The sequence below is a fragment of the Schistocerca serialis genome, chromosome 4, assembly GCF_023864345.2.
Source record: "Schistocerca serialis cubense isolate TAMUIC-IGC-003099 chromosome 4, iqSchSeri2.2, whole genome shotgun sequence".
Classification (NCBI taxonomy): domain Eukaryota; kingdom Metazoa; phylum Arthropoda; class Insecta; order Orthoptera; family Acrididae; genus Schistocerca; species Schistocerca serialis.
The window spans coordinates 452,990,128-453,016,903 of NC_064641.1; the positions used below are offsets into that span (position 1 = coordinate 452,990,128).

The 26,776-nt window shown below is 45.4% G+C and overlaps 1 protein-coding gene across 1 annotated transcript in view; it reads right to left on the reverse strand.

Annotated features, from left to right (window-relative positions):
- The window catches only part of LOC126475097 (G1/S-specific cyclin-D2-like), a 58,824-nt gene extending 32,268 nt beyond the window's left edge, over nucleotides 1–26,556 (reverse strand). Inside the window, exons 1-2 of the mRNA XM_050102675.1 lie at nucleotides 26,080–26,556; nucleotides 11,942–12,163 (exon numbers count right to left, since the gene is read on the reverse strand). Coding sequence (XP_049958632.1) covers nucleotides 11,942–12,163; nucleotides 26,080–26,274 — 417 coding nt within the window. The 5' untranslated portion in view covers nucleotides 26,275–26,556. The remainder of the gene's footprint in view (nucleotides 1–11,941; nucleotides 12,164–26,079) is intronic.
- Between the last annotated feature and the right edge of the window lie 220 nt (nucleotides 26,557–26,776).

Consider the following 26,776-nt stretch of genomic DNA (forward strand, 5'->3'; position numbering starts at 1 on the left):
ATGATGACAAACTCTACTTTGCGGCAAAGTGCAAGCCGGGCTATCTGAGAGCAGACCCTCGGTTGTTGTCAGCTAAACTCAGGCGAACCAGAAGTGAGACAAAGAAGTTCCCAATTGGGAATATTTGGGAAGGAATAACTGCTTTCTGTATTTGTCTTGCAACAAACGGAAGCCTCCCGAAAATCGTGATCGGAAACAAGGGTATTCGTCCTTTTTTTCATTTTCTTTCAAGATAAATACGTCGCAAAAACAAAAATATGAAGATATGCTCTGCGTATGTAGGTTTGGTTACCTGTCTAACACTGTAAGGTCGATGAATCGCTGCCATGTTCCTCGCCATCATTTTCTACTACGGTTAGTTAAGCAGTAAGCTATTAACTCTATTAACTTCCAATATCGCTAATAATAATCTAATGAGTGAGATTTCATTGGGTAACCAACACATCGTAACTGAATCGGAATAAATTTCAAAAAATGTCTTGTCATGTAGACTAGCGTGCACTGCACATTTGCCTCAAAACGTACGGGGTGCTTAATATTCTCATACGCTAAAGACTAGCATATTCTCATATGTTAAAGACTAATTCTCGAAATCTAACTTCACCACTGTGTTTTGGTCGAGTCTGGCATATGCTGCCAAGGAATTTGCGTAATGGCAGCCGACACTGCCTTCATCGCCTCAGAGTACTGTTGTAATAGTTCATCTATATAGGCGGTACTGAATATTTTTGGTGGCGCACGACGCTGCGAAGTAGAAATTTTGGATGACTTTTGTGATCATCACACACGGCAGGCCTTTGTGCTTTTATTATGCGATCAGGTCAGAGTGTCAGATGATGAAACCACTGTTTAATGTATGTTCCATAATTCATACCATTTATCTGTCGAAACGTCAAACGTAACAACACGCAGAGGGACACAGGTGTTCACAAAAACGGCACGTGTCACAGAAAATGCCAGGAATTGGAAAGAACTTCCTGAAAGCGAAAATATGCAGATTGCCTTTCTAAAACAATCTTTGGCGATTAACATTTTTCACGGTACTGCCAACTCTTCCAGCAGCGAACAGGGAGCATTGTATGGACATGGCACGTGAGTTTTCCCGCATGCCAGAAGTATCGGAAACGGTGAACTAGTGGCTTTTATACGCTGCGTTTATATTGCCGTGTAAGAATAGTTTCCTTAGTAAACAAGCTGGAAGAGCCTACATTCTGGATTGGGATGGGAATGTGATTTTCATCGAATAACGTGGCGCCGTCGACAATGAGTAACTCAGGCAATAACTCGATGAACATTCACCGATCCATCGGGCAGGACAGTTGCGGCATTCGATGACGCACTATGCTAGCGGGATGACGTACGGAATGTTATGTCAGAACTCTTTGCAACTGAGCACATACTTTCGCCGGTAGGACCTTAGCCTGACGTGAAACCTGGTCATAGCGTAAATGGGCACAACGGATCACAGCGTGCGTCCCGTAAAGAGCGGGCACGGGTCCACGTGCACTGTCCGTTCTTCATATGAAGCTCGATACGCTAAGAAGTCGGACGAGACAATATTGAAATTAATCCCCTTTAGGTAAATGCATTTTTTTTTTCAATTTCTATCCAGTAAGTAGATTCTGTTCTTGACGGTTTTGGAAGGCCTGCAGTATTACCATCTCCTGCGGTCGCAATCTCTTCATTAGACTCAAAACAATCGCCGGACATTTTTCTACCGAATAGGATGCGTTTTCTATCAACTTGTACTGCAAATTCCTAGTTCACCCCTACCAAACTTTCTTTGCGGTCGGAGACATTGCGGTGATGAAAGTTGATTTTTTTTTTCTTTCGCTGCGTACACCTCTTCAATATTTTTTTTTTCGTTTAGTTGATGAGAATGACTTGCAACGCATTTACTGCCTATTGATTTATCTTCTGCGAGCTAATCAAAAGGATAAATGTGATACATCCAAGAAAACGCGGCGCATAACCCTTCCGGCTGATGAATGCGGCTTCATAATTTTTCGGTGCAGGGCCACCAGCTTTAAGTGTACGGCGTTTGCGTTTGGTCAGCGTTCCATTTTTCGTGTTAGTTCTTCACAATATGTATTGCACTCCCTCTTACGATATGGCTACGAAATCGGGCGTTTCATATGATTTTAATCACTAAACGCCAGATATTATACTGCGTACTTCCTCGACGTTTCGTCCGAGGTTGATGTTTTGAGATGTCTTTCACGTGTGTCAGTACCAAGAGAAGCACGAACAAATTTCACAAGAGTCTCCCCGTTTCGTGAACAGTTGAAAAAGTAAGTCTGGTTGCAAACATATATCTAATTTGGATGAATTTCCGTTGGTGATAAGTGGTGCAGAGCAAAGGAACTTATTTTATCCATACCTGAATGGAAGCGAAGTTGCGGTTGTAATTTCTAGAATGTTAAGAGGATATTTTGGCTGAGCTACATTTAAATTGTTAACCACTTTAACCTGCTCACATTAAAACTGATGCGTATCGAAAGAGCAAGTTTATGTCTTCGGACATATATCGTTACAAGAATACGAATGTGCCGACTTATTGTGATTCTTGTGATTACGTGTGTCTGAAGATGAAATCCTGCTATTCCGAAAAGTGTCATTTTTAATGTGAACGTATTTTCAAATTAGGAATGAAAGAAACCTTCTCCATAGAAGAGATGCTTCCACCTAACACCAAGGCCTACGAAAACACAGACCAAATAGTCTGAGAAAACACAGCTCTATTTGGAACGACTTCCACTCAACCGACGCCATAATGACAGAAGAGTGGAAACAGGCAAACTGTAAACTCCGACACGTGGTAATACGATATGCCATATGGATTCCACCATAAGTTCTGCCGAAACAAGGGACTCCACTAGTCGAATGAAGACTGGTGTGTGCACTGTGGCCGGTCGGTTTGGCCGTGCGGTGCTACGCGCTTCAGTTTGGAACCGCGTGACCGCTACGGTCGCAGGTTCGAATCCTGCCTCGGGCATGGACGTGTGTGATGTCCTTAGGTTAGTTAGGTTTAAGTAGTTCTAAGTTCTAAGGGACTGATGACCTCAGAAGTTGTCCCATAGTGCTCAGAGCCATTTGAACCATTTTTTTTGTGCACTGTGCAACGAACACGGGAAAAGATGATCAAAAAACTGCAGACAATGAATAGTGTCAGTAGTAAAACTTGGACTAGACCCGCCAGGTTGGTAGAGAGCGCTAATGCGCTGCTTCTTGGACTCGGGTAGGCGCGCTGGCCTCGAATCGAATCCGCCCGGCGCACCGACGAGGGCCGGTGTGCCGACCAGCCCGGAAGTGGTTTTTAGGCGGTTTTCCACATCCCACTAGGTGAATACCGAGCAGGTACCTACGTCCCGCCTCAGTTACACGACTCGCAGACATTTGAAAACGTTCGCACTCTTTCATGGCTTACACTAGACGCAGACAGCTGGGGTAAACCAATTCCGTCCCCGGGGGGGGGGGGGGGGGGGTGGCAGGAAGGGCATCCGGCCAACCTCTGACACTAACATCGCCAAATCCGTAGTAACAAGACCGACCCCGCGTTCAAGTGGGCCAAAGGCCCAAGAAAATGTTGAAGTAATGTAACTCGGCTTTATATTCGTATTGGTACCTGTATTTGCACACTGTGCGCATTTTCATCAATTATAATTTTAATGTGGCTGAACCATAAATTTTCTTAAAGAAGTTATGACTACACGATACAACAGCTTATCGATGTGAACTTCAAAAAGCCCTACTAACGAAGCCATTCAGCAGAGCAGTTTAGCATTCGATTAACGAGATTGCGCAACATGTCCCAACACAAAAATAACAAAATATGAATGTCAGAGTCGTCTCCGCCGCAGGACGAGCAAATTTCACGTTGCCCTCGTAGGTAACGCGGGAGCGACGCAATCCCTCCAGCTGCCGCTATTCAGAGTCGGCTGATACGAGCGTCATTAACGAGTCGGTGGGAAAGGGAGCCCATTGTGGCTCGAGGGGCAGCCGGGCAGCTGGCGCTGTGAGAACCACAGGGCGCTGGGGATCTGCACGCGGGGATGCCGTCGCTGTCGCTGGCCGGAGGGACAGCCGGCCACAGTGGGACAGGCCGGCCGCAGCTGCCTGGGGCTCCACTCCATTAACTGGCGCATGCCGTAATGAGACTCAACGAGCAGGGGTGTTCGCCAGCGCAGCGTCTTCCCGATAATGCGCTATCTCGCTCTGCCTCAAAGCGGAAATGCCTAGCTCTCCCATCTGCTCCTCTTATCTTCCCGGCCAACTGGATCCACTCCAGCGATCTTGAAAACACGAGGCGTTTACGACACAGAGGGGCTGCTTCTTCGCGCCTTCTCTCGCCTGCTACGCAAGTCCCGTCGCTGTTCCATCAGACGACTTTTGGCACTCCCTACTGGGCTCTCCGACGAGGGCCCGCATCTCGTGGTCGTGCGGTAGCGTTCTCGCTTCCCACGCCCGGGTTCCCGGGTTCGATTCCCGGCGGGGTCAGGGATTTTCTCTGCCTCGTGATGGCTGGGTGTTGTGTGCTGTCCTTAGGTTAGTTAGGTTTAATTAGTTCTAAGTTCTAGGCGACTGATGACCTCTGCAGTTGAGTCGCATAGTGCTCAGAGCCATTTGAACCATTTGAACCTCTCCGACGAGGCCCCAACCGTTCGAAGCAGTAGAAAGTAGGCAGTACAGCGCATAAATTTATTTCGTCATTCTGTGTAAGCAAAGTCGACCAGATGGAAATGAGGGAAACGCACGTTTCTCTGCCGACCAACTCGCCGTGTGCTTTACATACTGGGATTATGATGTGTTAGTTGCTAGACATCGAGCACATGCGGGCAAGAGAACACTTTTCGCTAAATACTATTGAGAAAATATGAAAAACAGCCATTTGCAGCTGACTGCAGGACAGTTCTATTATCACGAACGTATATTTCGCGTAAGGACCGCGAAGACAAGATAAGAGAAACTGGCGTTCGTAAGGAAGCACATAGATGGTCGTTTTTCCCTCGCATCGTCTACGAGTGAAATAGGAAAAGAAATGGCTAATAATGGTACACGTATCCTCCGCCATATACAATACGGTGGCTTGCGGAGTGTGTACGTGGAGGTAGATGTATTAAGTCAAAAGGTACAGAGAGATGTCATCAACCCGATAGTGACGTCCTCCTGCTCTCCCCCGAACTGGCTTACCCAGCCAGTTAGAGGGAGACCTAGAGTATAACACTGACTGCGAATCTCGGTGCAGCCTGACGATTCCCACATTAACTAATCCTTGCAAGAAGTGAAGTAAGTGATAAGCGACGGGAAAAAATTCTTGGACCGAGTGCCGAGAGAAGTACGAACCACTGGATTTGTAAATTTGTAAAATTATTACTGAGCCACTTGCTCAACAGAGCGGCTTGAGGCTTTCGATCGTGTACCCTTAAGCGTTACTGTAAATCTGCGCATGCGAGAACGAGCCTGCGTTTGTTTTCGTAGTTACATGTAAGTCACAATTCCCTCCAGAATTTTATTCGAGCATATCGGTGCCGTATTTTGTTTCTGTTGCTTAGTTTGTTACGCTTTTCATCGTTGGGTCATGGACCAATAAAAAATGGATCGCGTTAGTGTTGCAAGAAATCGAACGTGAACTGGGCGTTGTTGCGTGTTTCGTATATATATATATATATATATATAGAGTCATGCTAATCTTAATAAACGAAACAGGGTAAACAGCGACGATAATTAAACGGCAGGGCGTGGGTTGTAGGGGGCCCAAATTAGATCTCTTTCAGCGTCAGTAGCCCTTGCGATATTTGGCTCTATACGATGATCCACAGAACAGGTACAAATATTCTTCGGTGGACTGGTTCCGGAAACATATTTCCACCATCAACACCGTATGGTTCATACCACATATGACGGGCACCGTTCTATATTACGCCGCGCGGTGTAGCAGCACGATCTAGGGCGCCTAGCCACGGTTCGCGCGGCTCCTCCTGTCGGAGGTTCGAGTCCTCCCTCGGGCATGGGTGTGTGTGTTGTCCTTAGCGTAAGTTAGTTTAAGATTAAGTAGTGTGAAAGCCTAGGGACCGATGACCTCAGCAGTTTGGTCCCATAGGAACTTACCACAAATTTCTAAATTTCATCGTCATGATCCAATCGTGATACGACTGTGACGTACTGGCTTTTATAAGTGGTATGGAGTCTTCTGCCGCATCAAACGGCATTGATAATGGTAATATGATGTTTCCAAAACCGGCCTACGGGTAAAGTTCAAGGGAAAAAATGTACCAGTTCGCCTTGGTTGTCCCACAAAATGGGTTATACACTTGTGGACCCTATCCAAACACCCACCACGTGGAAATGCATTCAAAAATCGATATGCTTGAACTGTGCGGGGGCGAAGGCGACTAGTGCACGCGTGTGCAAAATGTTAACACGCTTACTTGTCAGTATGGATGTGTGTGGCCTCGTCGAATAAAGCACCCACTACTTTCATCCCTCCAGATAGACCGTCAGCGCGAAATGCGCTGTTGACCGAACAGCGGCTCGACGCGTGCAGTCGTGGGGACGCGACGCGGCGAGACGCACTGGACTCGGCTCACCACGCCACTGACTCACCGCCGCCTATTAATAGACAGGGACGCCAGTTCGCTCACAACGCGACCGCCGCAACCGTCTACGATGACGGTGACGAAATTCCGGCCGAGCTCGGCGCGGCCGCGTCTGCGCTTCCCGCGGACCACTCAAGTTCGGAGGCGGGAGGTCAACTGCTTTTATGGAGGAAGTAAGAATTAACGCCGCGCCCCCGACGCTTGGACACAAAGAAGACAGCCACTGGCGAGGCCGCCGGCCGGCCACTGCGTGAAAGACAATCCGCCGGTGTTATCGAGTGACCCTCGCGACGAGGGCGGCCATGTAAGTAAGTAAGTAAGTAAATAAATAGGTAAAAAAAGCGAGCAGGGCAGCAGCGCCACAATGCTAGGCCGTCACCGCGGACGGAGGCGAGGCTGCGCCGGTGGACACCGGCTGACCTCCGAGATTATGCATCGCCCTCATTGTATGCATATGGAACGTCGGAAGGAGCACCCCGCGCTCCAAGATATACGGCCGTGTAATGACGCCGCATATGGGAGTCATGGAATAACTTTGTATCGATAAACAGCGTGTCCGCTGGGAAGCAATTTCGCCCTATACTGAAAATCCGGTTGTGTTTTCTACCTATTCGGAGCGGCACCAATAAAGCTATTATTACTGCCTCAAAAAAATGACGCAATTAGTTTTATTGTCTGGTCGCAGGCACGTGTCTGCATTTCCAAATACGTGGGCTACTTTACCGTCGCACGTCGCTAGAGGAACCAAAAAAAAAATCGCGCAGCCGGTTATTCTTCGATCACGTGTTTGACGTTTCAGCGTGGCGAGTGACAACGGCCAGCAACCAGGCAATTTCAGTTCTTTCTCGATCACCTGCTCATCGCTCTGTTGGCTTTCTGGTTAAGTACAAGCTGAACCTTGTCAAGTGTGCGTCGACATCGTCTCCCCCCGTTATTGCAGTCACAAAAATATGCAGTCACAAAACTATTTTTTTCTAGTTATAATGAATTGGAGATCAGTGCCTAGGCAATCAACAACAAAAAAAGTTTCATTGAGTTGTTTCCAGATATGACGTGATAAGTTTGAAGCAGTGTCCCGCGCGGGAAAGTTTTTAAGAAGAGATTTTTCACATGCTTAGGGGTAATATAGAGAAGTGCATTTCAGATTTTTTTAAGTGATTTTTTGTAAGAGAGAGAGAGACTTTTTCGCTGCAGAGGACAGAGCAAAGTGACGACAGCCCACCAACAGTACCTGTCACAACGTTGGACCATACACATCACATTCCAATCAGATCGGTACTGATTTAATCGTTTTTTAATTAAAATTGTTTTCAAAAAAGAGACCTATGATACGAGAAAGGAGGAGGAGATCAGTGTTTAAAGTCCTGGTCATTAGACGGAGCGCAAGCTCGGATTAGGGAAGGAAAGCGGCCGTGTCCTTTCAAAGGAACCACTCGGGCACTTGCCTGAAGCGATTTAAAAGAAATCACGGAAAGCCTAAATCAGGACGGCCGGACGCTGGTTTGAACGTTGTCCTCCCGAATGCGAGTACAGTCCGCTAACAACTGCGCTACCCGGCTTGAAACAAGAAAAATAGTTTTGGGTGCTACTTAGCGCTTACACTTAGAAAGACAACGAAACTGAAAAAGCGCTATGAGTTGTCGTCTCTCTCTCTCTCTCTCTCTCTCTCTCTAATACTCAGGCAACTCAATTTCTTTGCCAATAACATTGACAACGAATTTTTCATCCGTCATTTATAAAATTTATTATCACTGCTAGTTCCTTAATTCTGTTGCCACATTTCGAGTTTGTGTATGAAGGGAAGACCCTCGTAACGTCACTTTCGCCGTCCAGGTGCCAGACTGTACAGACAGCACTCACAACACGCATTTCTTGCCAGTCGCCGATTCGGGGTTCAGTTCTGGATGAGGAATCACAGTTTCCAAGCAACCCCCTCCCTGAAATATAATTACCCCCACATTTAACGTGTCACAGACGCCTAGAATTTTTATAATACCAGCAACAAAACAGAATTTGAAGCAAGACACTATTCTACCGAGCTGTAATTTAAAATACTTTATTTCACACTACTAGTTCCGGGCATAGCCCATTCTCTCAAGTGCATCTCTTGCAACAAATGTGGGTATATTGTACTCGTCTCGTTATTGCAGCGCTCGTGTGTGGTCTGGCACTGTCATACTGTTGAAAAGGGTGCTCCATGAGAGGACGAGCTCTTCGAATTCGAAACTCGATTACAGCACGCTGTTTCCCCATCGCACCCAGAAACTTAAGTTACACGCTGCAATTCAGAACCCTCGAACGGCAGGTGTGTACAAATATGCGGACGCGAAGAATAAAGATGTAGAATGTTAAGAACTTTTTGCTTTATTTAAAAAGCTTTAGGAGTTTGCACAGAAAAATTTCGGAGGCGTTACTTTTCAGCCGGGCCAAGTACAGCCCGGTGGGATAATGCCTTTTTCTAAACTTATCGAGGCTGTGTGCCCACCCAGAAGAAAATGAAAAAATAAAAATGTTTCCATGTAATGTAATAGTTTGTTTACATCAGTGGTTAAGTACATTGTGTCGCATTGGGGGGGGGGGGGGGGGCAGAGAGACTCAAATTAATGGATGCTCGATATGACGTAAAGAGCAACGCCACGGGACACTCATCTTCAAATACAGAAAGTTCTAAAATTCTGGGAATAGGTAGTGTTCCTGAAACTTCCTGGCTGATCAAAACTGAATCAAACCAGGGACCTTTCCCTTTCGCGGCAATTGCTGAACCCAGCGACCTATCCAAGCAAGACGGACACCCCCACCCCCTCGATCCTTGTCACTTTATCGATTCCAAAATCGAACCAGTTATTTCCTGGTCGACAGTCACCGCAATTCGCTTGGACTACATTTACAGCAAGGAGGAGTGTAATGAAACTGGACGGCGAGAGAGCGAAGGTAGACAGGGAGAGTGCGCAGGTAAACAGAAGGGCGGCGGTGCGCAGTGCGTAGCTACGCAGCCGGCGTGTGAAAGCGCGGCGGGCGACGCGCAGGCTCGCGGCGGGCAGCGGAAGCACGCATTATGCGCAGAACGCAGCCGGGTGTCAGCTGCTCCTTTGTTCGCCGCCATTGTCCCCGTGTAGCAGCAGCGGCGCTGCTTCCGGCCTGGCCGCTACACTCGGCCGACTTCCGGAAGGCAGCAGTCTTCCACTGGCCGCTGACCCTCACTTACGTCTTCCGCTGGCCTTCTAAATAGCCCCCTGCACCGTCTCGGGAGGAAACTTCTCAATGGAAAAGTTGCCGCCGGTTTCTTAGCTCGTGGAATGCGGTGCGATTCAAGGTGGGGGGCACGCACGGCGGCGGCGACGGTGCCCGAGAACGGCTGGAGGAAGGAAGCGGCTATCTGTCCCGGCGCCACGGGGCTCTATCGCAGCCATTCATTCGCTGCAATCGCAGCCCGGTCGGCTGGGTCGCCGGTCGTAGATAGGCGTCACCGCCCGTCGAGGAAGGCTCCCCACAAGTAACTCAGCTCCGAAGAAGGCGTCTCCAACAGAGACGACGTCCTTTCGTATCGATTCCGAAAACATCGATGGTGCTAAACTCAACTTGTTTCTTTTCCGTATGACATCCCGAAACTTGGGACCGAGGCAGCCAGGTGGGTTCAATATTTCTTGACTCCTGGAAACCATCTGACACCACCACACCAAAGTTTATCTACAAAATTACGACCGAGCGAGGTGGCGCAGTGGTTAGCATACTGGACTCGTATTGCGGAAGGACGACGGTCCCAACCCGCTTCTCGCCACCCTGATTTAGGTTTTCCGTGATTTCCCTAAGTAGCTTCAGGCAAGTGCCTGAAAGGGCGCGGCCGACTTCCTTCCATAATGCGATGGGACCGATGACGCCTTCGGTCCCTTAAAAAAGGTCCTTGGAGTGTCGACCTTAAAAAAGGTCCTTGGACTGTCGACGACTCCTGACAAACTAGGACATGCAGCAGGCAGTTATGGAATTCTTCACGCATAAGGGCACGGTGCTTTACCAAACGGTTACCTTCGACCTGGTGTGTCAGTGGAATGATTGCTTCAATGCTCACGGCGATTATGCCCCACTCGGATAGCGATTCTACACTGTATGACCGAACGGAAACTTTTTCTGCGCCCCCCTACGTAATGAAGACCAGTGTGAAAGTAACTGCTCAAACATTCAGTCGGTTCTTTAAGAGGTTTCAGAGTGGTGCAAAGTAAGGTCATTTGCTTTAAATGTTCAAGACAAAGACAGAAAAACATAGTATTCCGTCACTACACTGCTAATGAGTCAGAACTGTGATCAATGAACTCATACAATTAGCTGGGTCTAACAATCTGTGCGGATGTAATATGCAATGACTTCATAGGCCTAGTCACGGATAAGGCAGATAGCAAACTTAGGCTGATTGACAGGATACTGGAAGACAGCAGTTAGTCTACAAAAGAGGCCACAAACCACTTGTGCTTCCCATCTTAAAATACTGCCCAAGTGTGTGGAGTTCGTATCAAGTAGATCTAGAAGGGGATACTGAACGTATAGAAATAAGAGCGGCACGAATGTCTCTAGATTTGTTTGACACGCGAGAGAACGTCACGGAAACGGCCGCTTTGTCACGTATTACTTTTTGAAGGATATCTCCACGACGTATAATGCGCCGTATGTAACCTGCACACCCTAACTACAGAGGTTTTGCAGAGATGGTGGAATATTCAGATAGCTTTCCCTTTTACGCTGAAACAAAATTATTCTTAAAGTCAAAGAGAAGAACATTTGTAGCAAAGGCCATTCGAGGAAGACTGAGAATAATACTTTTTTTCATTTTCTTGATCTCGCAACAGCTCCACGCTGAACAGCCAGTTAGGGACAGCAGAAAATACTGAAGAAGATTCCAACAGAGGGGTCGAAATGTCGAGTGTTATAGAAGTTTGAAGAGGAATAGGACGCAGCCTAATAACTAAGAAGATTTCATATCAGATGACGGTACTGCTCTATGGCGAGGAGCCGACATTCGGCACTGGTGCGATATCTGTCTACAGGCGATAACTACGTAAGTAAGTTAGAGTTCTGGAATCAGTCTAGGGTTCAGCTGGAGAGTGTTTATAAAGCGGGACCGGGGACTGGCTGGCACGTGACCGATCGCTGGATTCCGCTGGAGCCCACGCCTTACTTCTCCCCCCAATTCAGAAACGGCGGGCGTGCGTCGAGAGGTCAATTCATCGGCTTTTCTGTTACAAAGTGGTCTCGGTCGCACAAGTGCTGGAGAGAGCCCTATTCAGAAGTGTCCCCGCGAACAACAATAGACCCGAGAGAGTGGCGCGCGCAGCAGGCAGGGAGGCAGTACTCACCAGCAGCTGGTCGTGCGTGATGCTGTTGTCGGTGTACTGGACGAGCATGTCTGCACTGAGCAGCGTGTTCTGCGACTGGCGCAGCTTGGAGGCGAGCAGAAGGCAGGCGGTGCCGAGCAGCTGCAGGCATGTCTTGGGCACGCTGCACACGCTGAGGAAGCGGTCCAGGTAGTTGGTCGCCAGCAGGAACACCTCCTCCTGTTGCGTCTGCTCCACGCACACCTGCAACGCGACGGACACGTCTCTGTAGCGCACCTAACTCTCTATACGAAACAGAACGATCTCTCAATACGAAACATTGCCTTCTTGGCACATACTGTACTTAGGGCCAAGACTCTTCAGGTGCTACATGTTAAAATCGAGCCGCATAAGGTATAACGCGTCTGATAAATAGTTACCGGAGGCAGCTTTGCGAACTTATCACACGAGATGTGCAGGATAGGAGAGGGGGGGAAGACGCGTATAGATGCCGGTAAGTAAGCCTGACGTCTCCATCGACACTAAGAGACGTTTAAAAAGGGAGGGCAAGCAAATATAGAAAGGAAGAGGAGCTAGAAACGTGGCCATGACCTTTGCAAAGGCATCATCCCGGAATTTTGACTTAACCGATTTAGGGAAACCACAGAAGTTTCGAAACTGGGTGCCCGGACGAAAATTTGAACCGTTGCCCTCCTGAATGCGAGTCCTTCGGTAACTTTAATATGTAGTATCCCTACGAATATGTACTACAGGCCGCGCGGGGTAGCCGAGCGGTCAGGGGCGCCTTGCCACGGTTCGCACGACTCCCCCCGTCGGAGGTTCGAGTCCTCCCTCAGGCATGAGCGTGTGTGTTGTCCTTAGTGTAAGTTACATTAAGTAATGTGTAAGCTTAGGGACCGATGACCTCAGCTGTTTGGTCCCATAAGACCTTACCACAAATTTCCAATTTGTACTACAGGGTAGGTCCTATATACACAATTAGATGCTTAACTCTTGAAGAATAATTTAGCAATGTCGAAGTACAACAGACAAGAATGTAAGAAAAACGTAATAGCAAGGACTGTATAAAGTGAGGTTTATATATATAGAGTGTCTCTTCTAAGAGTCGTATGTTCTCTGGTGTTTCATCATGTATTTGCAATTACGTTTTTGCATTGTGTCGTCTTTCATGCGACGCTACTGTCGACTGACAGCGTCGGTTTGTTTCCCGTTACAAACAAAATCATTTTTAAAGTGGTATTCTGTGTGCCCATTCGATAGGGCGGTCTCAACCTGATCTAGTCCGACATTCGTTTTATCGATATGTATTACTAGGGACGGTCAAACACGAAGAATAACCCACCCCCAACAGCAACAGAATTGCCCCGTGGTGACGGCTGCCGCCAACCATCCAGCGCTTCTGTCGCTTTTCGATTGCTGTTAATTCCGCCTGTTTTACTGTCTCTGTTAATACATATGAGTAAAACGAATATCGGAATAGATTAATCTGGAAGGGTTCTATCGAATGCACACGTAAAATTCCGATTATAAAATAATTTTGTTCGTGATGGGAAACAAACCTGCGCTTTCTGTTGTTACAGGGCGTCGCATGAAAGACGTGACGAGCAGTAACTGTCTACCCGCAGTCGGGCCAATAGCCTGGTCAGGGCCTACGTCACAGGCTTGGCAGGTAGATGCAGCTTTTCTTCGCCGCGGCACTAGGTGGGTGATGGGCACATCGCCGCGGCTGCATTTTACGCCCGGGAAAGATCCCCTGTACTCATCTGATAACAAGTCAAGCGAACCTGGGGGCGTCCACTATTAGTACATTTGAAATATCGTACTCCGGAAGAAAGTTAAAGATCATACAATTTGATGGAGTAAGGAACGGAGACGTGCAAATAAATAAATAAATAAATCATAATGAATTCAAGAGACATAATGGATGAGTATATATGTGAGATGTTGCTGGAAACTGTAGTTGAAGACATAGCGCAAAGAAAGAATCACAAGACACGCCTAGATACGTCAGGCAGATCGTTGATGTAGGAAACGCAGTTATGCCGAAATGAAGAAGGTTGCTGGCAAACGACATGGATGGGCCAATGGCGACAGCGAATACAAGAATAATATCTGTACACTTACATATCAATGTCGTCAACGAATCATACCATCTACACTAGCTCTTGTGAACAAAGAGCTGAGCACCGGCTGCTCAGCAGTAACGATACGATACTGGTTTGAAGACTTCTCAACAAACGGTAGTCGGTATACTGTTTTCAGTGGCGAATTGTAAGTAGTGAAACTGGCACCCGTCATTACTGAACGAAATATCTCTATGTACAGTATAAAAATGACGTAAAAATTGGTCGGTAGCTTTCTGAGGCTCTAAGGTGAAAGCGGTAGTTGCATCAAGAACAAAACTAGCAACATGTGGCGTGACCGAAAGACAGACTGCTCTTGGTGAAACACCTCGCAGTTATCCTTTAACGTAGCTAAATGGAACATTATGTTCACGAATGGGCGAAAATGTGTCATTACGTCATCAATAGAACGGGTCAAGACCGCCAAATATTTACCAGTATCCCGTTCGATCAACGACAACATAAACCACGAACGATACCTACACTTAAATTCAAACAGTTAATATTTCCTAACGAGTCATGACAAATAAGTTCTCCCACATCCATGTCGGGTAATATCATGATGGACAAGTGAGAGAAATTCGAAATTTTAGAGGGTTTCCTACGCAGCGCCGTTTGTTGACCTTTGGCTTGAGATAGACGTTAGAAGAGCACGTCACTACGTATAATATTGCATCCACGCGGTTTGTAAGTGTAATGAGAACTTTCAATTTTGTTAACATAATTTCTGCGCTGGCTGCAGAACGGAAATAGCGTAACATTCACAGAATAATCTATGTTCTGATATTTCGGACATGATGGTGCAGCACATCAAATGTTGCGAAGAAGCAAAGTAAGAACGCCTAGTAAAAGGAGATGTGACGGGAATTGCACTTTTCCCCTGAATGTAGTCAGACGAGATTCCATGTCCACTTTATTGAGGCGCCGACGTAAACATAAGACGCGTCGCTACCGAGCAAATGCCTAGAGGCCATAAACAGGTGCCTCTCACCTGCTACAATGTCCACGACGTAGCACAACTAAGAACGCCATACCTCTTAGCTATAAGTATGTAAAATTGACCATCTTCGTTATCTCGGATGCTACTAGGAGGGTTTTAAATGTTACCGTACTGAGTAAGAAATATTAGTCATTAGTCCCACAAATGCAACAGGAACTAGCATCAGCGTTATTTCACCTAATTACACAATTCGCCTCAAGACGGAAAAGATGCAGCAGGCTTTCTTGCTGATGCGTCAGATTAATGTATTAATACAAATGAAAGACGAAACCATACGCCAATTGTTGATTTGAAGTACCAGTCTAGACATCATTTTTGTCGTCAACAGTGCGCTGATTTTTCGTGACTAACACACTGATGGACAAAACGATTTTGGAAATCTGTCTTAAATTCTTCTTAGCAACACTGTGCAATGTGGTCCAGAATCTGCAGACGTCGAAGTTTAGCTTTCTAGATTAGAGTGTGGAACAATGTTGACACGTTAATGCGTTAGTCTACCTCGTCATTTCATGCTGGGAATTCCGAGCAAAGGTGCAATAGCAACTTACATTAAAGGAATCAAATGAGGACTGTAATTAGCACAATAATGTGCCACGCTTGTACGAACTAAATATGAAGTATGGGCAGCTGTAAGCAATGCAAACTGAAAAAAAAGGAACTATGGACGGGGTATGGTGAGACTATGATACCTATATTGATAGTGCCGTGCCTGGTCAAGCAAAGCGTTGGCAGTTTATCGATCAGAAGCTTCTTTCACAAGACTGATATCCTAACACGCGTTAGTTCAGCGGGGTGAAAGACTCCATAAGCATGTTGCTACTGGGGTGGCAAATATCGTGCATTACAATACAGTTTAGAAAGAGAGCATTCATAAAGCTGCCTGTGCTTTACCTACGCTATATTATTGTAAAATTTTTTTAAGAAAGTGCGGTTTTCTGTCTTCTTGTCACTGCGACCTGTTGTGACCTATGTTCACTCATAATTTTTAAACAAGATTCCAAACGTACAACGATGCCAAATTTGCAGTCCACAGCTATCATTTATTGCGCCAACAAAGGCAGTAAGAAGCTTTCGCTCGAGAACGTTTTGTCAGCACGAGGGACACAAAATGACGGCGCCAGCAACAAAGAACGTAAAAAAATCGGTTTATGTATTTAGGCACCATAGGCGTTTCTAGTCTCAGCTTATCATTTGGCAACTATTCAGTGTCCGTTCATATATGACAGCAGTATGCTTACAGATTTCCTTTCGTAGCGTCATCGTGTGAAGCGCTGCACGGGTTGCTGAGCTTTCATTCCCGGCACGTGTTGAATATTTATTTCCTATTGGATGAAATTACATAGGTCTGCAATATATACTGCGTAGTACTCGAAAAGCGCAGTGACTTATTAAACACAACGCGTAATTTTTGCGCGTGTTGTGCTCTTGAACGTCTGTGCAATAATTTAATTTAATTTATATACTCTGTGTTGGAAATGGGTAGATCGAGCAACTAATGAGGAGGTACTGACCCGAATCGGGGAAGGAACGAAATTTATATCCAAGATTTGATTAAAAGAAGGGATCAATTGACACGAAACATCCTGAGGCAATAAGGGTCGTCGATTTGGTAATGAAGTGTGGGGAAGGGAGATGGTAAAAATGTAGAGGGAGACCAAGCTTTGAATACAACAAATGGTTGTAGGCTGCAGCTGTTATTCAGAGATGAAGAGGCTTGCACGGGATAGATTAGCGTGGGGAGCTGCATCGAAGCAGTCTTCGGACTGAAGATCACAACAACAGTCTGACAAAAAAGCAGACAGTAGTTAAAAGATAGACAAGTCTTTGTAAAACTAAATTCTTTATCCTGTGATGGAATGTTCCGCGTCGTTTCGAATCGGATTAAAGTAGCCAATCAAGCGGCGGCGATTTGTGCTCTCCACTGCACAGAACGCCGCCAAAGAGTGTTTAGGTGCTCTTCAACGTAGTGAGAGGAACAATAGTCGCCTCTGCTTTAAATACGAATTCGGGTTGAATTTTATATACATTCCGACCGGTCTAGACAAAGCGTGAAAGTCAGTGGTCCCAGAAGGAAAAATAAATAATAACTTCGTTCCTCGTAGAGCCTGAAAGGCCAGTTAAACGGCTTTACGACGTGAATATGGAAATACGCCCGTTGTTTGTGCTCCAGAGATTGTTTTTTATACCCTGCCGGCGGAGTTTGTCCTTTCAAATAACCCAATACCCGGGAGAGCGCATGTATATGAAGCAGTCCAGACGGTACGTCACTATAGGCGCCCGCCCGGAGCTGCACATAAAGGTCGGGTAACCCGCCGAGCTCGTTACGCCCGCCTCATCAGCGGCAAACTGGGATTCGTGGCGCGGGACGGCGGAAGTGACAGACGAGAGAGACCGCAGTGACGTACTGCACTGTCGCCAACCAGATCCAGGCGAAGCGACGGCCACATCTGATAGGCAAAACACGACAGCCGAGAGCTGCGTGTTTCCTCGCATCGCGGAATGTTTCTTTCAGGCCGTATTCAAGTGGCCTGCTTATTGAAATGTATTCCGGCATAAATTACGTGCAGGTGACACGCCGCAGAATCAGCTGTTGCTATGTAAGCCGCCGATGCCTATGCAGCGCCGCCTAGCGTGGCTGCAGCCACCGTGGCACGGCAGATGGTAGGGGTGGCCTATAGGCGGCATTGCCAGGCACTGCATGCAATCGGCCGCGAACGCGCTTCTACCAGCAGAAGTGAAACATCTTCCGTGTACATTACGGAAAGTGGATAGGTGTTCGAATCGAACAGATGCAACCACCAGTATGTCATATTTCACCTCTCATCTGTGCTACGAAAACTGATCTGTTTACTTTTGTGATTTTAAATACCTTTTATACTTTTTCGTCTTGTATTTTTCTATCCATTAGGCGCTCACTTGACAGATATATAGTTGCTGCCACCTCAGTTTCATTTGTTAACAAAAGAGGACGTAGAAGATGTGAAGGCGATGTAAAAAAAAAATGAATCATCTGTGATTAAAGTTCAGACTGGAAGGAAGTACGAAGCCATTGTAAACAATTAAGAGATCCTGCTGTATATAGCATTATCAGTAAGTGCGAAGAACCAACTAAAAGCATGAGTTACGAAACTGGAAAAGTCATAAGAAAGGTAAATCATTTTCATTAGTAAGCGCCACGGTTACCAAAAGACACGACAAATATTACAAAAAATGACCGAAAATAAGGAGAGCTACTAATGGCTTCTCAACGAAGAACTTGGGTAAGAAAAGGGCGTGGTTAAGAGAAGAAAAAAGGAGAGTAGCATAGTCCCTTGCTGAATGTGCGAAAGTAGCAGAGTTGGGAGCAATATGCTCTGCCACACGCAAGGTCACCCAAGACGGCCGGGCCAAAACGAATTACTAAAGAAAGGCAGGCCGTTGCACTAAAATAAAGCTGATTGGTTCGCCGATGACATTGTAATTCTGTCAGAGACAGCAAAGGACTTGGAAGAGCAGTTGAACGGAATGGACAGTGTCTTGAAAGGAGGGTATAAGATGAACATCAACAAAAGCAAAACGAGGATGTCGAATTAAGTGGGTGATGCTGAGGAAATTAGATTAGGAAATGAGACCCTTAAAGTAGTAAAGGAGTTTTGCTATTTGGGGAGCAAAATAACTGATGATGGTCGAAGTAGAGAGGATATAAAATGTAGACTGGCAATGGCAAGGAAAGCGTTTCTGAAGAAGAAAAACTTGTTAACATCGAGTATAGATTTAAGTGTCAGCAAGTCGTTTCTGAAAGTATTTGTATGAAGTGTAGCCATGTATGGAACTGAAACGTGGACGATAAATAGTTTAGACAAGAAGAGAATAAAAGCTTTCGAAACGTGGTGCTACAGAAGAATGCTGAAGATTAGATGGGTAGATCACATAACTAATGAGGAGGTATTGAATCGAATTGGGGAGAAGAGGAGTTTGTGGCACAACTTGACTAGAAGAAGGGATCGGTTGGTAGGACATGTTCTGAGACATCGAGGGGTCACCAATTTAGTATTGGAGGGCAGCGTGGAGGGTAAAAATCGTAGAGGGAGACCAAGAGATGAATACACTAAGCAGATTCAGAAGGATGTAGGTTGCAGTAGGTACTGGGAGATGAAGAAGCTTGCACAGGATAGAGTAGCATGGAGAGCTGCACCAAACCAGTCTCAGGACTGAAGACCACAACAACAAACAACAATAAAGTCGCGTGCTTGAAATTAAATAGTAAACACGGATTCTGCCTGAGCTATTGATGTGTCCCATAAAACAAAGGAATACGTCTTTGTTCAAACATTAGCTTCTTAAGGTGTCCAAAATGCCAAAATGGGAAAGAATGAAAGGTTTCTCACCGGCCGGAGTAGCCGTGCGGTTCTAGGCGCTACAGTCTGGAACCGCGCGACCGCTACGACGGCAGGTTCGAATCCTGCCTCGGGCATGGATGTGTGTAATGTCTTTAGGTTAGGTTTAAGCAGTTGTAAGTTCTAGAGGACTGATGACCACAGCAGTTAAGTCCCATAGTGCTCAGAGCCATTTGAACCATTTTTTTGAAAGGTTTCTCCTGATGCCTTGATATGATGCGCAGAGCAAAGAAAGTGAACAGTGAAATGGAGGGAAAGATGTAATCAGTGTTTCTCTCAATCTGTCTCGTGTGTGGTTGTCCGTGCGTGTGTTTTTTACTATGCTAATAGTATAAGTTGGATTTTCTCTCGGAACGTTTAGTACAATTAAGGGTTTAACGCCCATTCTGAGCATGATCAAATTACAATCGGCAATAAAAATGCCAGCAGAATAATCTAGTCGCGCCTTTCTTTCAAGGGATCATTTGAGATAATGACGTTCAGTACCCGCGGAAGAGCTGCCTCGATCTTGAAGTAAGTTTATGGTTTGACGTCCCGTCGACATAATTAGAGACAAGATCGGAAGCTCGAGGTGGCTAAGAATGCATCTCGGAAGCAGATGATCCTTATGTGAAGGAATCATCCCGGTTTTTGTCAGACATTGTTTGGTAAACCACACAAAACTTGAACCAGAATCAAGCTCGCCCCTCCTAAATATCATCCTAGAGTATTTATTATACACTGCGCCACCTCAGTCGGCAAGACAACTAACCACAAGCTTCTCATGATATCACAGCTTTAGTGAAACTGAAAACTCTTTAAGACCATGGAACATGTATCAATAAGCTAACGAAGAAAATAGTGCATCTCGGCGTGGGAAGTGAAATCAGCTCAGTCTTTTTATTAATTTTTCTTTAAATTAAACTGATAAGATTAGGACCTCTAGGATACTGTGTGGCAAGAAGATCGAATGTTTGGCTAATTCAACACCTAATCAAGGATGGAGTGCAGCTGCACCCGTCTCTGCACGACGCGACGGGACCTCCGTCACCTCCTGACAAAGTAGGTGCCTGAGAAATACGTCCATACATTGTGAAGATGCGCGACATTCGAAATTCAGCTCATTGCGGAACCAGTATTCAGAGCGAAATGCAGTGGCGAAAAAGGAAGAAAAGAGGACAGTTGTTCGCAACTCTTCCCCCGCCAGTTCCCGTGGTGCGTGGCTCCTCTGCAGACACGCTGTCGCCTCGTGATCAACACTCGTATTTCCCCCATCGCCGGACACATTGTTGGCGCCAGGCACGTGTCAACAGAGAAGGCGCGGATCAAGTTCATCTGTTTTAAAATGATGAGCGGATCTGCTGCACCATTGTTTGTCGTCGGGCAACTTACGAAAACACCCTTCTTCCAAAAGAAATGTTTCACATTCTGCTGTTTTCAAAGATCGCGATAAAATTTCAGCTTTCGAATTGCTTGTAAAATAGTTATTAAACAAACTACTCTCCTCCAGAAAGATATCATTTGACATGGTGACTAGAACAGGATTATAATGCTATTAAATGAGTACTTTTGTGTATGTCTAAGGTAGAGGACACCAGTATTCAAATACATTACTAACATTTTCAAATATCTTTTACAAAATCTTTTGATGGTATACAGCGGTACTTTTACACATTTTAAGGAAGTCGAAGTATGCTCAAGATCTTTAATAACGGCCTTAGCTAGAAAGATCAAATCAGTCCGATCCAGAAGGCATATAAGATTAACTCTTGACACTACAATGCTGAAAATCCCTGTTATGTTAGGCAAGTCACAGCATGCTGGTTTGCAGAAAGATTCAGACGAACCAAAGCGTTTTACGGGCATTAATAATAGGGCCTTTTTACTGTGAGAGTAATTTGCGGTAATTATAGTACAGTCAAAATGTTTGCTCATTTCGCATAGCAACGAGGTGACTTTCCTTCCATAACCCACGCTGCGATACCTAAGCGCCTATGAGACAAATTCATCTTTTACGAATTTTTTTAAAGTGACCTATAGTTGAAGAGATGTAATAGAAGTTGTAGTAGAGAGAAATGGTGAATGATTTTCTTTCCAGTAGTTAAAAGTAAAGTAATCTCTCCCTTAATATATGAGCCCTCCTCCAGTATCGGAACTGTAAGAATAGTAGCAGAACCAAGACTACATCTATGCATTTAGTTGCAACTGATAGAAATACTGACGACTACATATGGACCACGAAGAAATCTAGCAGCGAAGGGTTGTTAACTAATCGCTGAAATATAAAGCACTTAAACGTATGTCTCCTGAAAACTTTATGGTGACGAATAATCGTGTGCACCCGAAACTAAGCAGTGAAGAACGAGCGGGATCAGCGAGTATGCAGGACAAAGGACGGCTGACGTTTATTAGCGATAACATTCCATCCTAAGCACAAAACGGCCTTTTCGAATCCGAAATTCCTTTAATACTTTGATTAGCTTGATAATTATTTTTTAGAATTCCGTCGTTTGCTGGGAGATCAATTTTTCGAAGCTAAAAAGCTTACTCTGACCGTTCTCAATTAGGTGGAATATTGTAATAATGAACTGTGATTAATCACCTCATCGCTCTTGCGTGAATGTAAAGGGAAACCAGATATCTGCCAAAAAACGAAATAAGCAACATTTCGCCTCCATTAGTCATCGTGCATATTGACATGTTTCTTACAGTATATCAAACGAACATCAATTTTGTTTATTCCTTCCTCTGAAAATTTCTTGGTCTTCTGTTATAGAAATGGTTCAAATGGCTCTGAGCACTATGGGACTTAACATCTATGGTCATCAGTCCCCTAGAACTTAGAACTACTTAAACCTAACTAACCTAAGGACATCACACAACACCCAGCCATCACGAGGCAGAGAAAATCCCTGACCCCGCCGGGAATCGAACCCGGGCGTGGGAAGCGAGAACGCTACCGCACTGTTATAGAAATGGCTTAAGTTACAACAGATACCAATTTCTGCAAAAGACACCACAATTATCACATCTCATAGCTCGCTTGTAGTACACATAGCACAATAAGAATTTCATATCTTCATAATATTATAGTCAGATAACACAGGTATAGTAGAAACAAAGAACTTCACCAGTGTTATTTTCATAGTAATTACGCCTTATGTGTTCTAACAAACTGATGGAATTAGCGCATGAACAAAATCTGGCGCCTGTTTTTGTTTAATAGGAAAAAAATATACGTAAAATAAATATAAAACCGAAGTCTTAATTAATACTCTAGTTTCACGCAGCACAGGTAGATGGGTGTCAAAATAATTCGTAAAGTCGAGTGGATTCCTGTTATTGGCAAACAGGAATGGGCTGAAATTAGAATTGGAACGACAATAATGCAATGGGGGCATCGTAGAAGTAACGTATTCCAAGTGTTTTTAGACTAGTATAACTTCACCGCTCATCTGTGTACGATTCAGTTTCGTATGTGATGATTTCGTGCAAGATCAAACCTGCATATTGCAGCAACAGAAAACGACAATGACAAAATGAAGCAACTGTTCTTATGCGCATTTCTACAGCGAGCTTCGGAACCAACATGGATCATACGAAGAGAACTTTAAAAACATATGGACGAGAAATAGAACACCAGCGACAGATCTGGAAATAAATATTGTACAGTTATTTTTCAGTGCAGTGAAGGCTCTACGAAACGTGGGTAAGATACTCGTACAAGGCGCCAGCAGAAATTTATCCGGGGTATTTTGGTATAAATGAGGTGATCGTTTTCCACGTGTGCCATGGCACAAGAACTAAATTTTATAGGGCGACATAAAATTATTATATTCCAAATAATAAGACATCTATGGTCATCAGTCCCCTAGAACTTCACCACCATTCACTTCTAGGAGTGGATGAGAAATTTGCAATGGATAAAAACTGTGTACTCTAGTTTCCAGATTGAGTGGGAGACTCACTTTTTTCTCCTGCGGATGACTATGGTCAGATATCTTCTGGCATTCACTACGCGACTGGGGCTTGCAGATGTCTGGCTGGAGATGTATACAGTCACAAGACTCCTTTAACCATATTCCTAACGTCTCAGAGAGACACTTTGTTCCCTAAGCCTGTCCTGCACTTGCCATATGACATCTAGCACAGCTGAGGTTTCCACAATCTTCAGGGGGTACATAATGGCAGTCGCTTTATTCTCTGTTTCAATAGTACTGAATATGGAGTCGCATTAGTTGAGCGAAATGAAATCGGTATGAGCTCAGCAACAGAAGACACCTACGGACCTGCTTCTTTACTAAAGAGATTCACTCGGGAGTCAAGGGCGGAGAGGTGCCAGACGGCGGCAACTCCTCAGTTAAGAAGTCCCACTCCCCACGGTCCTCGTCGGCGGCAGCCCAGACCTTTTCCCGGTGCCCACAATCCGGTCTTTCATTCGGTATCACCTGTAAACACGACTGGGAATCGAACCGACCGAAGATTTGGTGTGTCGCGAGATAAAACTTCCGGCCGACACACAACAGCGTCTCCCATTCATGGCGCGGGGACAGATGTGCGTGCGTGGGGGCTAATCCGGAGCCGCCCGGCTCTCACATACGCACACACACACGCACACGCATACTCGGCCTCTCAGACGGACGTGCGTCCAGCAGCCCAGTCATAGCCCGCCGCCGGCCGGTGCAGCTGCACTCGGCACCTCGCCCCCAACAGAGAAAAACAGGTGTAACCGTGATCCTTGTCGCGAGACACCAGTCGTGTCTGCAGTAAATTAAGGCTCCGTGCTTACTTATACCACCAAGACAGGAATCCCGTACACATCGCGGTAGATTCAAATACCGTTTAGGCACCGAATATTATTCACTGTCTGCGAGAGAGCATGTAACGCCTTTGAACGGTGACGAAGCGAATCCTTAGCGTTTACATATTTATCCCAGTGTTTTGCAGCAACATCGGTACACCACACATACCTCAAATGTCACCAAGATCGTTGACAACCATTGGCCAAGAAACTGTTCAACTTCACTGTTAACCTGTAACAGGCCTCTTTCTCCGGAGCATTTTTCAAGAATCGGTGCCACGACGCAGCGAAGTTCTACACAAAGAATGGAAAAAAATAGCCGTGTTGCTCGTTAACAGAAGTCGCTATTTGTACGCCACACTGTTACCCTGATGATCAGAAAAGTCACCAGAAATATATTATTTATTACACAACTTGCACGTCTGGAGGATGTATACAGGAACACATGAAAGCTTGTGTGAGAATCTTACGTCTATGCATTTTCAACACTTAACACGTTCGATACTTCATACACGAAGGCGTTCGATTAACGCTACGCTTAATTCAGACCACAAACTTCCAAGTCGCCTTCGTAGGCAACACAATATTCCACCTGTCGTCTATATTGAAATAAACCAACTTTTAATACAAAGACATCAATTATTAACAACCGACACTCATTTGACAACAGTTACATTTGTGGCTAAGCAAGTAATGTGTTTAATTTAAGAAAACGACTATAAGGTGTCAACAGAACGAAGGCGGTTTCCTGCGTGTTCTTACGTAAAATTCTCGTTAGCAACATACTACTTACGAAAGGGTTCTTCAAAATTAAGTGCGAATTTGTAATATCAATGCACCACCGAGAAATCGCGAAGTCGACCTACCGCTTATCACTTAGAAGGAAGACTACGTGCACTTAACGCTCAGGTTGAAAGCACCCGAAAGTAGTAAAAGTCTCATTTACATACCGAAAGTATACTTGGATGTTATTACTACAAATGTAACCACGGAACAGCTGGCAACCATAAATGCCAAATCACCGCCATCGTACCTTATTGCGACAATGACAAGTTTATACGGAATAATTTCTACTGCTGCAGTCACCTTTTACTAATATTTTATTAGTGACTGCAGAAGTATAAACTATTCCACATAACCTTGTAATACAGTCGCAATCTCAAACAACATCCATATAACATGAATAAATTTACATGTCAAGTGTAGCAACCATACGTACACGTCACTAGTGAGGCGTGAAAATGTTGGTTTCTCACTCATACAGTAGTCTGTCACAATTAGACGTGAGAGATTAGTTTCGTGATGTGGAAATGATTCCAAGAAAATAAGACATCTTCGTCATGGACAATTTTTTTTAAGAATAACGACACTCGCTGTCCAGCAAAGAACATGACTATCAATTCTACATGCAATCTGGAAATATGCCAAAAGTGGCTTCCCTGTTGGCTTCGAAATCATATGACCGATTCGGATGGAATCTACCAGAGACGACGTACTGATGGACGTATTTTCAGCTAGCGAAGGCAAGATTATCAAGAAGGTACAAGTATTGATGAGCATGGGATTAAGTGCAGTTTATTACACATTTCAGTCCTCAATTCGAAATAATCTCATCTACGAATGTTCTCACACTTACGTCATCATGTACATCGGCAACTATGTAAGTTTCGCCTGCGCCATTAGTATGAACGATAATGATATCAGCAGTTTGTATGAACGATAATGATATTACATTGTTATGATAAAACTCGCCCATGCACTACTGTTCACTTTAGCACGTATGTACTGCAGATTAGCAAATGATCAAACTGTTGCCTACAGTGAGAACATACAAGACGACAGTACGTTAGACAAGTACCTTGGATGACTAGCTCACTCACCTCGAGCATCCAATCGGCGACGATGTCTCGCATTTCCGGCGTAATTTCCTTCTGCACCGTTCTGAAATATGAAGTAGACGGCGTATATCGCTCTTCCGTCCGTAATAGCCCTTCTAGTACGCGATCGTCCTTAAGAATCACTTGGTCGGCGTAGGCTCTACACTCACGTTCATTCTCCGAACACAATAAATCCATAATGGACTGCTATCACACGCACTTTTCCAAATTCCCAGTGCACTTCAACGAACGAGGAATGAAAGGAGCAATATCCAAGGGGTTCGCCGGTTTGGGATCTATAAAATTAAGGAGACAGATGCGTCCCGTAGACGCAGATTAGACAGTTTTCGAGAGCGGGTCAGCTGCCAAGGAGCGCCCCACAACTGTGCGCTCGAGTCGGCTTACTGCGAACAGCTGACCGTGATCTCGGGAAGTCGTGGTACAGCTCACTGACACTTCCGAACCTGGTGAGCGACCAGGCCAGAATAACCAGCGGGATTCCTCCGCTGGCGGCCAGCGCGCTGGAGGGGGCTTCCTGCTGTCCCCACCACTCCCCACCCTTCCCGGGCGGCCGCACGCCGCTACTACTCGTTCCGCAAACACTTATTTCGAAAATTTTCGAAATTTAGCCTTCATTTACGCACAAATTAAGCCAATATCCTCATTTTAAACCCACTAATATCCATCTGCCAATAAACCG